The sequence below is a fragment of the Prionailurus bengalensis genome, chromosome C1, assembly GCF_016509475.1.
Source record: "Prionailurus bengalensis isolate Pbe53 chromosome C1, Fcat_Pben_1.1_paternal_pri, whole genome shotgun sequence".
In the NCBI taxonomy this organism is placed as follows: domain Eukaryota; kingdom Metazoa; phylum Chordata; class Mammalia; order Carnivora; family Felidae; genus Prionailurus; species Prionailurus bengalensis.
Genome location: NC_057345.1, coordinates 222,529,057 through 222,543,932, shown reverse-complemented (window position 1 = coordinate 222,543,932; position 14,876 = coordinate 222,529,057). Strand labels below are relative to the sequence as shown.

Sequence of the window (14,876 nt, the reverse complement as noted above, 5' to 3'; positions counted from 1 at the left end):
GCTGCCAGCCTGCCCCAGGATTGGGTCCAGGGGGTGAGGGAGGAAGCTGGGGCAGGCCCAGCAGGCAACGAAGACCTGACCGGCATCGCCTGCCCCCGTCACGGGCACCAGGGCGAGAGGAGGGCAGGCAGGGCTTGGAGGAAGCAGCATCCTTACAGCCAGCCGACTCCCACCCTGTGCCGCTTCCCTGGGAGGCTGGATGGGAGGGCCGGGCCAGCTGACTTCAGCCTTCCTCTGGCTCGGCCATACGTTGTACAGAAAGGGAAACCCAGACCAAGGGAGACTGAGTGGCAGAATCCAGCACCGTGTGCCTGTGGCCTGAGCAGGAGTCGGGCCCCCATGGGGAGAATGTCCGTTCACCAGAAAGCCGGGGGTACGGACTGCCCGGAGCCGGCCCTGAGGTGGACACACAGCAGCCAGGCCTCTGGGCCCAGGGGGAGCCCGGGAAGGGGCACGGAGGCCTCGGTCGGCAAAGCAAGGGGAGGAGAACGGCCGGGCTGGACTGAGGAGTCATGCAGGGCGGGACCGCTGAGCATTTGTTCCTGGTGTGTGTGTGCGTGTGTGCCCGTGACGCCGTGCATGCACGAATGTGTCCGTGTGGAGCTCCCTGTCACGGTGCGTGGCAGCAGAGGCCGCCCTAATCAGGGAGCGTGCTGGGATGCTTCCACACTTGTGTTTTCTCACCTGCCTCCTGTCCCGTCCCTGGGCGGCAGGGCAGGGCAGAGGCACCAAGAAAGCAGATGGGTCACCTCCGTTGCCATGAAACTTTATTGGGACTGAACACACACACACCAGCCTTCTTGTTCACAGGCTCCTGTGCTCTCAGGTCAGGCGTGCCAGCTTGGAGCCCACACCCCTGGTCCCAACACAGCCTCCCTGCCATGGGAGGGGGACACGCGCTCCCTCCAGAAATGGATTAAGCAACCAGCACATGAGCTCTATGCCCTGTTTACAAGGTCAGTAAGACCCCACGGCTCCTCCAGCCTTGGCCAGGCCAGGGTCTCCTTCCAACTGAATGTGCAGGGCCCACGGCCCAGCTCACGTCCTGACGTGGTCACCCTTCACGGACGGGACCCGGGCATCAAGTGACAGCCTGGCGTTCCCAGCCCCCTTCCTTTGGGACCTGGATGGTGACCCTGGCTTCATGGCTCCAGATGGAAGAGGACAGGGAGGGGTTCCAAGGGAAAGCACTGAAACCCAGCTCCAGGCCAGGGAGGCCCCCCTGCTCCCCTTCTAGAGGGCCAGGGTCTGTGGACGAGGGGCTCAGGGCAGGGCCTCCGGCACCGAGGCGGGGCTCTGAGGATCGGAGCGTTCCCAGCCTGGTTGGGGAGGACGTTGGCGCTTTCGAGGGCCGGGGGTCTCCTGGGTCGGAGAGCCTGGCTTCGGCCTCTGCCCGAGCCAGCGGCTCATCTCTCTGGCAACAGCACGAAGAAGGCGGCCTTCAGGAAGCGGCCGAAGCTGCAGAGTGCGGCCACCAGCCAGTGTGAGCGGAAGCCGGGCTCGGTGCTGACCACACACTTGAGGACATCGGTCTGGGAGGGAAGAGGGCACAGTTAGAGGGCAGGGCACCTCACATGGATGTCCGCCGACACCCACGAGGGGGTGCGCGAGGCCGTTAGGGAAGGCCCGTGGTCCACTCCGGACGGAAGACCCGCGTGGGGCCGACCCGGCCACGAGAAGCGAAGGGAGGATGTAGGTGGAGGCAGGGAGCGGCCAGCCGATGGGAGAAGCCTGCGGTGCCCACGTGAGGACTCCACCGCCAGCCCCGTGGCCACTACCTGCAGCCACGTCCCCGCAACCCCCGGCCTCCTTCTGCCTTGGCCCTGTGGAGCCTGGGGTGCCAGGAAACGCCAAACCCAGCTTCAGACTCTCCCTTCGAACAGGAGTGGACACAGCTTTCCAGAACCCCAGGGAACGGCCACTATTTCTTCCTATTCCTGCTAAGAAATGAAGTATTTTCTCTACAGTCCAGACTTGGACCGTGGTGGTCACGGCCTTGCTGGCTCCACGGAGAGGAAGCAGGAGGGACAGAGGCCCCTGGGTCCCTGCTGAGGGACACCCACAGCCACAAGTCACCCTGGAGGCGGTGTCCCTCCGCCTGCCTCCCACAGCGCCAACTTCAGATGAGCCTCCGGCCCCAGAACCGCCCGACCTCGGCCTTCGGCTCCGACCTCTGCCATCCACAGCCGGCCTCGCACACCCTTGCCCGCCATCCGTTTTACAGAGGAGAAGACTGAGATCTCCTGTGGGAGCCTGGCCAGGGCTGGGCGGGCGGCTGGGGCGCGGGGACTGATGGGAAGGACGCCTGCACGCATCCCTGCGGGCTGGGCCGATGTGCCCCACCTCTCCTGGACAGAGGGGTCACGGCTGCAAACCAGCTTCTGCCCTGCGGGGGACTCCCGGACAGCAGGACTTTAGCCCTAGAGGTGGGGGGAGGCTCCGGCCTTGGAGGGAGCTGGGCCTCACCCCTGCCCCACCCAGCAACCCCTTCCCGGGACCTCAGGTGCCCCTCACCCATCCGCCGCGCCTCCGCAGCCAGGGCGCCAGGGTCTTGCGTACGAACTCCCCGAGGCAGTCGACGATAGCGTGGACCATGGCGGGCTGGGCCTGCCGCACACAGTCTACGGCCAGCCCCGCAGCCACTGAGTACAGGGACACCACCTTGCCCCACGTGATGCCTGCAGGGAGAGAGACAGACGCCGGTCAGCAGAAGACCACCCAAACCCTGGCTCCAGTCCAGCCCTCGGGGTCGCAGGAAGGGCCTCTCTGAGCCACGCCCCCTGCCATCCTCCCACTGATGACTGGGGTGGGCACCCAGGGCGCCAGCCTCCACCCCACCTGGACGGGCGCCCTGCCAGCTGACCGCCAGGCACGAGCCCCAGCCGCCCTCCATCACAGGTCAGTCCTGCCACCCTCACGGGCAGTTCTCAGGTGGAGATTCTCGAAGCCCCCGTTATCCGCCCGCACACCTGTGCCAGCGCCCGGGACAACCTCACACGGCCCACCGTCTGCCGGAGGAGGCGTTAAGACAGCAAGGCAGTTCAGTGAGGAGGAAACGGAGGCCAGGGGCACGGGTGGCCAAGTGACCTGGAGCTGCACGCTGTGTCCAGTAAGTGGCGTCAAGCCACACCTGCCCCGGGCGCGTCCGGTCTCCCGAATGGCCGTGTGAAGGCACCGGACGTTCCCTACACGAAGAAGCTGAGGCCCGCGCGGGGGGTGACCCTCCCCAGACCACAGAGCTCCTGAGCAGTGGCGCCAAGATGGGGCCGCCCGGGAGGAAAAGGCCGATGAACGGAGTCTGAGAAAGAATGCCCGAAATTCTAGGGTGTGGGCTTCCTTAATGTATAAAGAGAGTTTACAACTCAGCCAGAACAAAGAGAAACCTTTCAAAAGTATGAACGCAGAATAAACAGCTGCTTCACGGAAGAAAAGATACAAATACGTGAAACATCTGAAAAATGCCCACCTCACAAATAACCACAGAAAGGCCAATGAAAACAAGATATAGATTGCAATCTGTCAGATTAAAACTTTATTGTTTTTAAGTTTATTTATTTTGGGGGGAGGGGCAGAGAGAGAGAGAGAGAGAGAGAGAGAGAGATTGAGAATCTCAAGCAGGCTCCACGCTGTCAATGCAGAGCCCGACGTGCGTCTTGATCTCATGACCGGGAGATCACAACCTGAGCGGGTGTCAGGAGTCGAATGCTTAAGCAGCTGAGCCACCCAGCCTCCCCTCTTTCTTACCTCTCTTAATCTTCCTCCTCCCCGAACCCACCGTCCTTAATTCTCCGACTAACGAACACAAAGCACTTGGAAGAGCACTGCTGTAACATGTGGGGGGCACTTTATTTTCTGTGGCTGTATTACCGTTGTCATTGTAATTATAATTATTAGTCATTCCTCTTTGTACCAAAATTTCCTCATGCTCATTAAAATATCAATTATAAAAGATACCATGAGAAAACATCGAATATGTCGAAGAATCTTTAAAACAGATTGTAGCAGGGGAGGATTATGGTTACCTGGATATAACCGAGGAAGTGTCATACGACCCAGGGGAAAAATAAAACAATGGCCAGACAGATCATCCCTTGGGATCTAGTGTGTCCCCTGTCCAGATTTATTATAACACTGAACAGGTCTGAACAGTGACTCTGGAAGCTGAGGAGAGGGTGTGCTCTGTGCAGAGTCACAGGATATAGCCCCTAAAGCCGAGGACCAGGTAGATACCCCAGGCTGGAAACTCTGACAGCTTCAGACTTGTGCACCCAGCAAACTTCTGACCCATGGCACGGATTGGACCAGTCAGGAAGCAAACGGGAGGGCCCCGGGGTCCCAGAAACCAAGGCCCGGATACCATGCCCGCCTCCCTGCCAGGCTACGAGAGTCACAGCCCTCCAGCCTCCCAACACGAGGGGCCCCTCTACAAGTAAAGATTCTTCACAAACAGCAGAAAACTACAATTACTCTGGTCTAGCGAGTACATGTGAGTACATTATCGACTCTCCTCTTTCGTCTTTTTAAGTTTACTTGTTTATTTTGGAAAGAGAAAGAAAGCGTGAGTGGGGGAGGGGAAGAAAGAGAGGAAGAGAGAGAGAATCCCAAGCAGGCTCCGCACCGTCAGCACAGAGCCTGATGCGGGGGTCGAGCTCATGAACCGTGAGACCGTGACCTGAGCCGAAATCAAGAGTCGGACGCTTAACCGACTGAGCCCCCCAGGCGCCCCTCTATTTATTCATTTTTAAAGTAAGCTCTAGCCCCAACACAGAGCTTGAACTCATGACTCCAAGATCAAGAGCTGCACATTCTACCGACTGAGCCACCCCAGCGCCCCTGTCAGATTAAATCCAGGTGAGTCTGCACCTTGTCACCCTGACGGGAAAGACAGCCACCATCACGGCAGGAATTAGCCTGAGGACGCGGCATCTGCGGACGGTGGTGCTGCCGGGTCAACGCACCTTCGCGGAGCAGCCGGTGCATAGACCGGCTCCCACCCACCCTTGCTCACCCGTGTTCGCGGCACCCCTGCTCACAATCGCCAAAAGGTGGAAGCGACAAAAGAGCCATCAACTGTGAGCGGAAGCGCAAACTGTGGTCCGTCCGTGCCAGGGAACACGACAGCCACGGAAAGGGATGGGGCGTCGGGGAGCCTCGGAAACACGGCGCTCAGGGGAAGCCACAGACTCAAGAGGCCGCATACGCTGTATGAATCTGTTACGCACAACGTCCAGAACAGGTAAATCCGTGGAGACAGACGCAGGTCGGCGGTTGCTGGGGGCCGGGGGAGGGGCGGGGAGGGGGCGCTCAAGGGGCTCCAGGTGTCCTGGGCGATGAAAACAGAGGTGTTAGTTGCACGCACTGTGAATGCACTAACGGCCACTCGATTGTACGCTTTACAACGGTTCATTGTTCTGTAAGTTTCATCTCAATAAAGAGAAAAATTTTAAACCCCATAAATCGGACCACATCATTCCCCTGCGTAAAAACCTCCCATTACTGTTACTTTGCATCTCTTTCTAAAGAAATTCAAGTTACGGGGCCCCGTGGCCAGCTCCCAGCCTGTGGAGCCTGTGACTCTTGAGCTCAGGGGTGTGAGTTCGAGCCCCACGCTGGGTGTAGAGATGACTTAAAAATAAATCCAAGTCTGAAATCTCATGTGAGCCCCCACCCCCCTCTAGGCCCCATTCCCACCACCCCGGCCCCGCGTGTGCTCTTCCTGCCTCTTCCCTGCTGTCGGCAGTGCTCCCCAGCTCCACAGGCCAGGCCCTGAGGGTGCCAGCTCGTGGTGATAGCACTCCCCCCTATGCCCGTCCCGCTCACGTGGTGCCCTTGGCACCTGACAGGCCCCCCTCCCTGCCGGGACGCAGGTGAAGGGACTGACACGCGAGGGTCGGGGTGACTGCCACGGGATGCAGGAGGTGAACACCACGTTCTGTGGTGCCCCACGTGGAGACAGGTGCTCACTGTGGCGAGCTCCATGTGATGGCTGTATTTTCAGGTCTGGAGAGAAAAGCCAGGGATGGTAATAAGTTACCCTAAATTACAGTGGCACTTAATGCACTCACCGCCTCTGTCTCGCCCTAACACATTTTCAGGCCCCCAAAGGACGCCCTCACCACGGGCAGTCAGGCCCCTTCCCCACCCCTGCACGCAGACCCGTCTTCTGCCTTGGCGGATCTCCCTCCTGTAGGTGTTCCCTGTGGAAGGGCTCACACACGACACTCCGTTCTGCGTCTGGCTGCTTGCACCGGGCACAACGTCCCCAAGGTTCATCCACGTGGTACCTGTCAGCATGTCTCCCTTTCTGTGGCCGAATGACATTCCCCTGTGCAAAGAGACCACGTTCTGCTCATCCATCCATCAGATGACGAACGTCTGGGTTGCCTGTGAACAGCACTGCTCTGAACGTCTGCGTAGACGTGTGCTTCCATTTTTCACGGGTGGACGCCCAGGAGCAGGACCGGTGTGCCCCGCGGTAACGCCACTTGAGTTAAACCTCTAGAGAGGCCGACCGTCTTCCACGGCAGCCGAGCCACACTGGGGCCCCACCAGCAGCTAATGAGGTTTCGACTGTTCACGTCCCCACCGTGGCGTGTGCACCTGCCTCTGATCCCAGCCATCCTGGTGGGCGGGCGCTGGGGCCTCGCGGTGGTGGCTCTTCCCTGGTTGGCTGATGAGAGCACTTTTCACGGGCCATCTGTACATCTTCCTTGGAAAAGCGTCTACTCAGATTCTTCGCTTCTTTTAGGTTGGGTGGTCTTTTTAGTACTGTTTTCTAAGAGTTGGTTATCTTTTCTATTTTCTGATCTCTTTGTGGTAAAATATTTTGCTCTCGTCCTAGGAAGAAAAAACTGAAAACCCTGCCAACTTCTAACCAGGGAGAGAAAAACCAGTTTTTCCCCTGAAGGGAGCTGAGCAGACAAAGGGCAGGGACAGAGGCACGGCCACCCAGGGGATGCCTCCACAGGTCCTGCCCTGTAGTCCTCAAGCTGCCGCATCCGGGGCCACAGCCCTGACTGGGCCTGCACCCCACGGGGGCCTGCCAAGGGGAGGAGGGGGTGCGAGGTGCAGCGGGAGGGTCCGTGTGAGCAAGGAAGGGCCGCGGGAAGACGGACGGGGCTGGCGAGCACCTCAAGGCTGGACCTCACGGCTGCGGCCGACCCAGTGGCGAAAGGGTCTAAGGACCTGAGACGTAGGATGGACCAGGGACCAAGGGGAAGCCTTGGGCGGCAAGCGGGGTGGTGAGAGGCGCACCCACAGCTGGTGAGGGGGTGGCCGGAGAGCCAGGCAGCAGCAGAGGGCCAGCCCTGCAACCCCACCTCCGTGCAGCCCTGCTCTTTTCAGGTGGCTCTGAGGTTCAGAGAAGCTAAGAAACCAGTTGCAGGTCACAGAACCGCAGCCGATGAGGGGCAGCTGCCGCAGAGCCCACAGGGGCGGGTCAGGTGTGGAGGCTGCCCCCAGAAGGGGATGGGGCCGGCAGGGGCCAGGGCCGAACGTGCTTGAACACGAGGGGGTATATTCCGCCCCAGTCTCCGGTGAAAACCACAAGACTAACTGACCTCTGCAAGTGGATCGAGCCTCCGGGCTTCTGTGCCCGTTCTTCCCTGCCCCTCCCCTGTCCTCGTGGTCCCAGTCGTTCCGAACACCTCCCTGAGCAAGGCTGGGCAGGTGGAGTGGTCCCTCTGTCCCCTGTCCCCTGCCCACATAGCAGCCACCACCCAGGAGCCTAGCCCAGCCTTCCCGCTCAGACCCACAGCCAGCAGCAGAGCAGAGCCGCATTCTCAGAGATAAGCCTTCCTTTTAAAGCCAGACCTCGGCTCATAAACCAGCCGCCCGCCAGCCTGGAGTCAGACACAGGCGGCCACCCACGCGCCAGCCATCAGGCCCAGGACACAGGAGCCCAGGGAGGGGGAGGGGGATCCTCAGCCCAGGATCTCCCCTGGGCCCCACCTCCTTCCTGGGCCCCACCTGCTTCCTTCTTCCTTCTCCACAACGTGCCCTCCCAGCCCACCCCTGCAGGTTGCCACAGCCCAGCACCGCCCTCCACCCCCCCCCCCGCCCCGCCCCACCCCAGGTCAGGACAGTTAGAACATTCTGAAGGAAATTGGCCCTCCCACCAGCCCATCCAGGCACCTGCCTCATGACGTCCTAGCCTTACTGACTCCTATCTGGGAGGTCAGTGCTGACCTGGTGGTGGCCCTGGAGGAAGCTAGATTCTACGGTTGGCTGTCCCATGTCCCTGGCCGTCCTGCGTCCCTGGCTGTCCTGTGTCCCTGGCCGTCCCGTGTCCCTGGCTGTCCTGCGTTCCTAGCCGTCCCGTGTCCCTGGCTGTCCCGCGTTCCTAGCTGTCCTGTGTCCCTGGCCGTCCCATGTCCCTGGCCATCCCTGGCTGTCCTGCATCCCCACCGCACTGGCCACAACTGAGGGAAGCCTATGCCCACCAGGAGCTGGTAGAGCCTCCTTGGGGGAGGATACCGGAAGTCGACGTGTGGTCACCCCAGAGGGTGGGGTCAGCTGGGCTAGGGGTTCATCTCTGATGGGATGAAGCAGCCCTCTGCTTTATCTCTTTTCCCTGCAGGGTGTGGGCTGCATCTGCGGGTGGTGGGGACCGTGGCTCCCCCCGCAGCCTCCACCCTAAAGCCCTGCTCTGCTGCTGTCCCAACCATCCCATGGATGAGGAAACCCAGGCCAAGGTCACATAGCTGGTCAGCAACAGAGCCAGGACTGCCTCCCAGAGGAGGGTGCGAGGCCTCCCTGCTGCCTGGGGCCCTTCCTCCTGCAGTGGAATGCCTTCCAGAAAGCCCCAGAGGGAGGGTGGCCCTCTCCACTAGCCACATGACTGCTCACCTCACTCCCCACTCCAGCTGGGATGCAGCCTCTGGAACACTCTGGCTCCCAGGCCCCCAAGCTTTCCCCCGCGGAGGGCCAGGGCAGGCTGTCCCCTGGCCCCGGTGCCGGGGAAATACCCACGGGATGTGCTGAGGCAGGAGGTGCTGGTTGGGGCTGGGGCTCTGGTTACCTAGACGCACAGCCTGGCACCTGTTATACAAGGATACAGGGACGGACTCACAGAGTGTGGGTGCCAGGACAGGACGTGGTGTCACAGGTGGGGATATGAGGTCCGTGGACGGCAGGGAGCCCAGCAGGGTTCCAAGGAGAGGACATGGGGACAGGAGAAGGTTTAGGGGGACGAGCCCCATCGCCTCCAGTGAGTCTGGGGGTAGCAGCAGGAGCTGAACTCAGAGGTGAGGGCACAGAGAGGAGGTGGCAGGAGCACACGTCACCTGCGCACAGTTGGGGCATCAGGAGACGCCCAGGGGAGTGCGGGTCAGCCAGCTGAGACAGGTGTGGTGCTCTTCCCCAGAGACTGCCCAGGGAGCCTCTGCTCCGGGGCTCCTGCCCTCATGGATCTTCCCTCCATGTGGGGCCGCCCCGCAAGGAGCCTCTGACCAACACGATCCGGCAGAGTGACACCGTACCTGCAGAGGCTGCATCCCGAGAGCCTGGCAGTCCCATCCGGGATGCTGGGGACACTCCCCTTGGGGACCCGGTACCACGCCGTGAGAAGCCCACAGGCCACACGCAGGACACGCTGCCCCCCCTCTAAGTCGACAGCCAGCACCGACTGGCAATCTGGGACACGCGGCCCAGACGAGACTTCAGGTCACTGCCACCCCAGCCGATGCCCAGTCAGAGCCTCGTAGAGGCCTGGCACCAGCTGCCCAGCAGGCCCACCGTCCTCACAACCGGGGGAGGCACTGCACGTCACCGTTCGAGTCAAGGTTCTGGGCTCTTTTGTGCAGCAAGAAAGTACACGTGACCACCAGGCGGCTCCAGGGCTGTGGGGGCCGCTTCCTGCAGGCCCCAGTGCTGAAGGCCCTGCCCCCCGGCCCACCCCAGCCCTGTGGGCGCCCTGGGGGAGGGGGCACCCAGGCCTACCTGCGGAGAAGATCTGTGCTGCCACGGCCAGGAAGGCGTCGGTCACCACTGTCTCAGACTGCAGGGAGATGTTCAGCTGACGAGCCACGTTGCGGTAGATACTGGGCCGGATCAGCTCCAGCTCATCTCCTGTGCAGTCACACAGCGGGGTCAGAGGTGGTCCGTGCCTGCACGACCCTAGTCCCAACCGTCACACGGGCCTGGGACCAGCTCACTCCTCACGGCCTGCAGCTGGCACCGAACATGCCTGATCCCCGACTGGATTCAGCCCGTCAAATTCCCACCCTGACTTGGCCCCACCACGGCTCCTGGGAACAGGAGACCAAGGAGGTACCCTGGGAACCCCCAGACCCACCTCCGCGTCCCGCCCCTCCGACAAGCCAGCCCCCCCCCCCCCCACTCCCACCCAGGGCCAAGCCTGCTGGGCCGGTGTGGTGGGAATCCCAAGGAGGAACAAGGGCCGTGCCTGATGGGTGACTCATGGCTCACAGTGAGCTGCCCGGGCGGCAGGCGGACTGGGCAGGCAGCCAGAGCCCGACACGGGCAGGGGCTGTGCCAACGACCCCACGCAGATGGGCCCCTGGCTGCCGCCTCCGAGGGGCATCCTCGCTCAGGCCCTGCTCTGTGAACCGAGAAGCTGAGCCCCAAGCCGCCGACACCGCCCAGGCTCAAACCTGGGCTCCTGGTGCCAAGCGGGTGTGTCTGGACGGGCGGCCACGTTGGGCAGAGAAAATGCCCTCTCAGCAGCCCTGCCCGCGGCCTGCGCTCGCTGCGGCGCCCCTGGCAGTGACGCGCTGGGAATCCCGCACGGCCCTCCGACCGGCGTCCCCCAGCCCAGGCACTTCTGCAGCCAAGGCCAACGGGGAAATGCCGGGGACTGGCCAGCACGGAGCCACAGGGGTGTCTGCGTCATTCCCGAGGCCAGCCGCACTCCGTCTAATGAACTAAGATCTCGATGCAGAGCACAAACCGGCGAGGCTGGCGGGCAGCTGGAGGAGGTGGCATGGAAATCCCCAGGGCCGGCCTGGCCGTTCCCACACAGACCTCAGGGCCGCTGGGGGCCGGCCCCAAGACACGGACCACAGGGACGCGACCCATTCTTCTTCCTGTGTGCCGTTGCCCCGGGAGCTAGGCGTCTGTGCCGAGGAGGGGCTGAGGGGCGTGCTGGGGGGCAGGGGGGCAGCGCCGGCCGTGAAGGGGCTAGTGCGGAGCGGCACCAAGAGCAGAACGCAGCAAACGGACAAGAAGAAGAGCACCCTGGGGGGCCAGGCCACCTCCTCCCTCCGGATTTCACCCGGCAGGGCTGAGTCCCAGCCACCGGACATAGCCTGGTGCCGGGGAAGGGCCTCGAAGGCCCTGCTCCTGAGATGGCTGGTGCTGGGCACCCAAGCCCAGGCCGGAAATGCCGGGGCTCTCAGGATGGGACACAGAGGACTGAGGGCACAGGAACCAGCCTGGTCAGACTGGGAGAGGCCGAAGCAAAGTTCTTCAGACGAGTTCAGACAATAGGCACTCTGGGCCCAGGGCAGAGGCAGCGCCCAGCTCCCGCTCACAGACAAGGAGACAGAGGCTGGAGGTTGGGGGGCTGCAGGGCAGGCCAGGACGGAGGCAAGACTTCCTTCTGGCTCCCCCAGGGAGGCCAAGGAACCACCTTCTCCAGGGCCCTCTAGAATGCTCCACCAGTGTCATCCCCACAGGCCAGCTGAAGAAACGGCTTGTGGGTGGCCGACCTCATGGGAGTCTAGGCCCTCTGGACCCTGCCTGGTTCCCCAAACCCCACTGGCTCTCCCCTCCCCTGAGGCCGCGGAGGGCTACCACCCTTCCTGGCAGCCTTGTCTGACGCCCCAGGGAATCTGTGTGTCTCCCCACACCCCAGGTCTACACAGCTCTGCTCTGAGTCCACACAAAACAGGGACAAGCAGACACCGGTGTCAGCCGGAGAAGAGGCAGCGTCCTCTCACACAGCACTTCCCCGCGAGCCTGGACCCACACTCTGCGCGCAGAGCCGCACCATCAGGCCTCCATCCCCTGCCCATGTGCCCACCGCCAGCAACCAGTAAGCGAGCTCAGTCCCTGGGGGAAGTACACTGAATCAGCTGGGCTGGTCCCCCTCTGGGGTGTAGACCCTGGAGAAGGTGGAAACAGTTACTGGGCTGCGTGTGACCGCACGCCCCCCCATAAGTGCCCCCAGGTGTCTATACACACGGGCTGGCCCCTTGGTGGCTCTGAGCCTCTGAGCCTCTTTTGCAGGGAGCCCTACCAGGCCTCCACATCAAGGGGAAAGAGCAGCGGGGATTTCAGGCAGCAGCCCCAAAGACCTACTTTCCAAAACAAACATCGGGACACGTGGTCCCACAAAGGATTTCTGTGCCCAGCTCAGTACAAGGGTCACTCTGGAAGTTTAGCCACCAAAACACTGTTGTTTCCCAGAGATTTCTAGTCTTTGTGAACAGAATGTCTCAGATCTGGGCGGAGCTGGCATGCCGGGGAGCTCTGCGGCGGGTGGGCCGGAGAGCCCAGGGGCTAAAGAGGGGAGTGTGGGTGGGCCCGTCTAGCGAAGCAAGGCTATTCCGGCCCTCCTCCTCCTCCCCTCCCGGCCCGCCCCCTGTCCGCCCCCAAGGGAAACTTCGGCCTAGCAGCGGGGGGCTTCTCCCGGACACCCCTTGGCCTAGCAACGGGGGTCTCCCCCGGGGCACCCCCTCGGCCCAGAATTGGGGGGCTTCTCCCGGGCACCCTCGGGCCAGCAACGGGGGTCGCCCCCGAGACACCCCTCGGGCCAGCAGCGGGGGGCTTCTCCCGGGCACCCGCCCGCCCGGGCCCGCACTCACCCAGGCGCAGCAGCACCGCGCACACCTCCGCCAGGCGGCCTCCGGGGGCGGGAGCGGCGCGTTCGGGCGCGTTCCAGGCGAGGCCGGCGCGCAGCAGTCGCGCATGCACGAACTCCCGGCCGAGCGCCTTGGCCTGGGCCACCAGCTCCTTGTCGGTGGGCGAGCGGTCAAAGGCGTCCATGATCTCGGCGGCGAAGACCGAGGAGCGCCGCAGCACCTCCATGGCGGGGACGCGGGCCAGGGGCGCGGCACCTGCGGGGAGCCCGGCTCAGCGCCCCGGCCTGGCCGGCGGCGGGGAGGGCGCGCGCGGGGAGGGGGCGCGCGGGGAGGGGGCGCGGCGGGGAGGGGTTGGAGGGGCGCGGCCGGCCGCGAGGGGCCGTTCGTTCTGGTGAAGGGGGGAGGGACAAATCTTTGAAATCACGGTGCCACGCTCTTTGAGATTCCGGGTTCCATCACAAGGCTCCCCAGGGTGCCCGCGCCAGAAGGACCGCTGCGAGGTGGCGATGCGCCCCTGGGGCCCCGCCTCGGAGGCGCGGCGTCCCCCGCGCCCGTCCCCGGCCGTCGCCCCGCTCACCTCCCCCGCGGCATGGCGCGGGCGCGGGGCCGGGGAGGGGGCTCTGGCCTCAGCGTCTGCGGGCCGCGGGCCCCGCCGGCCTCGGTCCTTCCCCCCGCAGCGGCGGGGACGCGCGCCCGCCCCTCGCCCCGCAGGTCCGCGCTCGCGGGGGCGCACGGCGCGGCTCTCCGCCGGCGAGAGGCGAGGCTTGGGGCTTCGCCTTCTAAGGAAAAGGCAGCCCCCGGGGCGGAGCCGCGGCCCGGCCTCCCCGCCGCCTCCCGGCTTAAGGAGGACCGAGCGAGTTCGCCGCCACCGGCGCCACCGGGCAGGACCTGGAGCTGCGGCCCCCGCGCGGGCCCCTGGCTTCGCACCCAGTGCGTTTTCTTACTGGTTCCCAGACGTTCTCCATGTGCCCCGGGGACGTGCCCCTGGGCTGACACGTGGCCTTGCGCTGTAGATAGACGCTTGGCCGCGTAGCGCATTGAAGACCCTACAAAAATCTTGTGGCGCTGGGGGGGTGGGCGGGGGGGTTGCTGTTGCTTACAAGGAACTGGAGTGATTCTCAGCCAAGTCCAATTTGTCTTTCCCTCTCTTTTTTTTTATTAAAAAAATGTTTTTAACTTTGTTTATCTTGAGAGAGACAGAGCGTGAGGGGGGGAGGGACAGAGAGAGAGAGAGAGAGAGAGAGAGAGAGAGAGAGAATCCCAAGCAGGCTCCTGGCCCCTCCCTTTCAGTGCAGAGCCTGATGCGGGGGTGGAACTCACCAAAGGGTGAGACGCTTAACCCAAGGAGCCATCCAGGCGCCCCTGTCTTTTCTCGTAAGGTTGGTGTTTTTTCTCGTAAGGTTGGTGTTTTTTCATTAGGATAGTCTCCTACGTTTCCTTTTCATAGCATAAATGTTTTACCGGTGACATCGGTGGATCACAGATCAGTTCTTGTGAAGGGCATCCTAGGGACCAGACAGAGCTCTTTTTTGTATTTTCATATGAATATCCAGTTGACCCAACATCATTTCCTGAAAAGACCATCCTTTTCCTCTTGATTTGGACAAGAGCCCCCATCATAAATCAAGTAATGGTGTATGTGATGACCTGTTCTAGATGCTCTTACGTCCCACTGGTCAATTCCTCTATCCTTGAACCAACACCACACAGTTCAAACAACAAGATTAACCAACCTGCCCTAACTCACATACATAGGGCACGTCATCCAATAGCTGTAGAGTACATGTTTCTAACACGTGCACATGGAATGTTAATCAAAATAGACCACATCCTGGGCCATAAAACCTCAACAAATTTCAAAGGATTGAAACCATGCAAGTGTGTCCTCCTTGAATTAAATTAAAACTCAATGTCAACAAAACAATTAGAAAGCCTCCAAGTGCTTGGTATTTAAACCTTACACTTCTAGATAATTAAGGATCTAATGGTAAATCACAAGGGAAACTGTAAAATATTTTGAAGTGAAAATATGACCTGTCAAACACTGAGGGGCGCAGGTACAGCAGTGCTTGGAGGAAAACTTGTAGCTTTAGGAGAAAGGTGGAAAATTAA

The 14,876-nt window shown here is 62.0% G+C and overlaps 1 protein-coding gene across 3 annotated transcripts; it reads right to left on the bottom strand.

The window, feature by feature from the left end:
* Positions 1-750: 750 nt before the first annotated feature.
* Positions 751-13,514, bottom strand: BOK (BCL2 family apoptosis regulator BOK). Of its 3 annotated transcripts, XM_043578441.1 has the most exons (6): positions 13,342-13,514; positions 12,768-13,019; positions 9,940-10,068; positions 5,201-5,323; positions 2,515-2,678; positions 751-1,532 (listed from the first exon to the last, which is right to left on the bottom strand). In XM_043578441.1, the coding sequence occupies exons 2-6, from the start codon at positions 12,988-12,990 to the stop codon at positions 1,407-1,409; spliced, it is 765 nt and encodes a 254-aa protein (XP_043434376.1). In that variant the 5' UTR covers positions 12,991-13,019; positions 13,342-13,514; the 3' UTR covers positions 751-1,406. The 3 variants fall into 3 exon arrangements, with proteins under 3 accessions (XP_043434376.1, XP_043434377.1, XP_043434378.1); XM_043578442.1 differs by lacking the exon at positions 5,201-5,323 and having other exon boundaries at positions 13,342-13,510; XM_043578443.1 differs by lacking the exons at positions 5,201-5,323; positions 13,342-13,514 and having other exon boundaries at positions 12,768-13,335.
* Between the last annotated feature and the right edge of the window lie 1,362 nt (positions 13,515-14,876).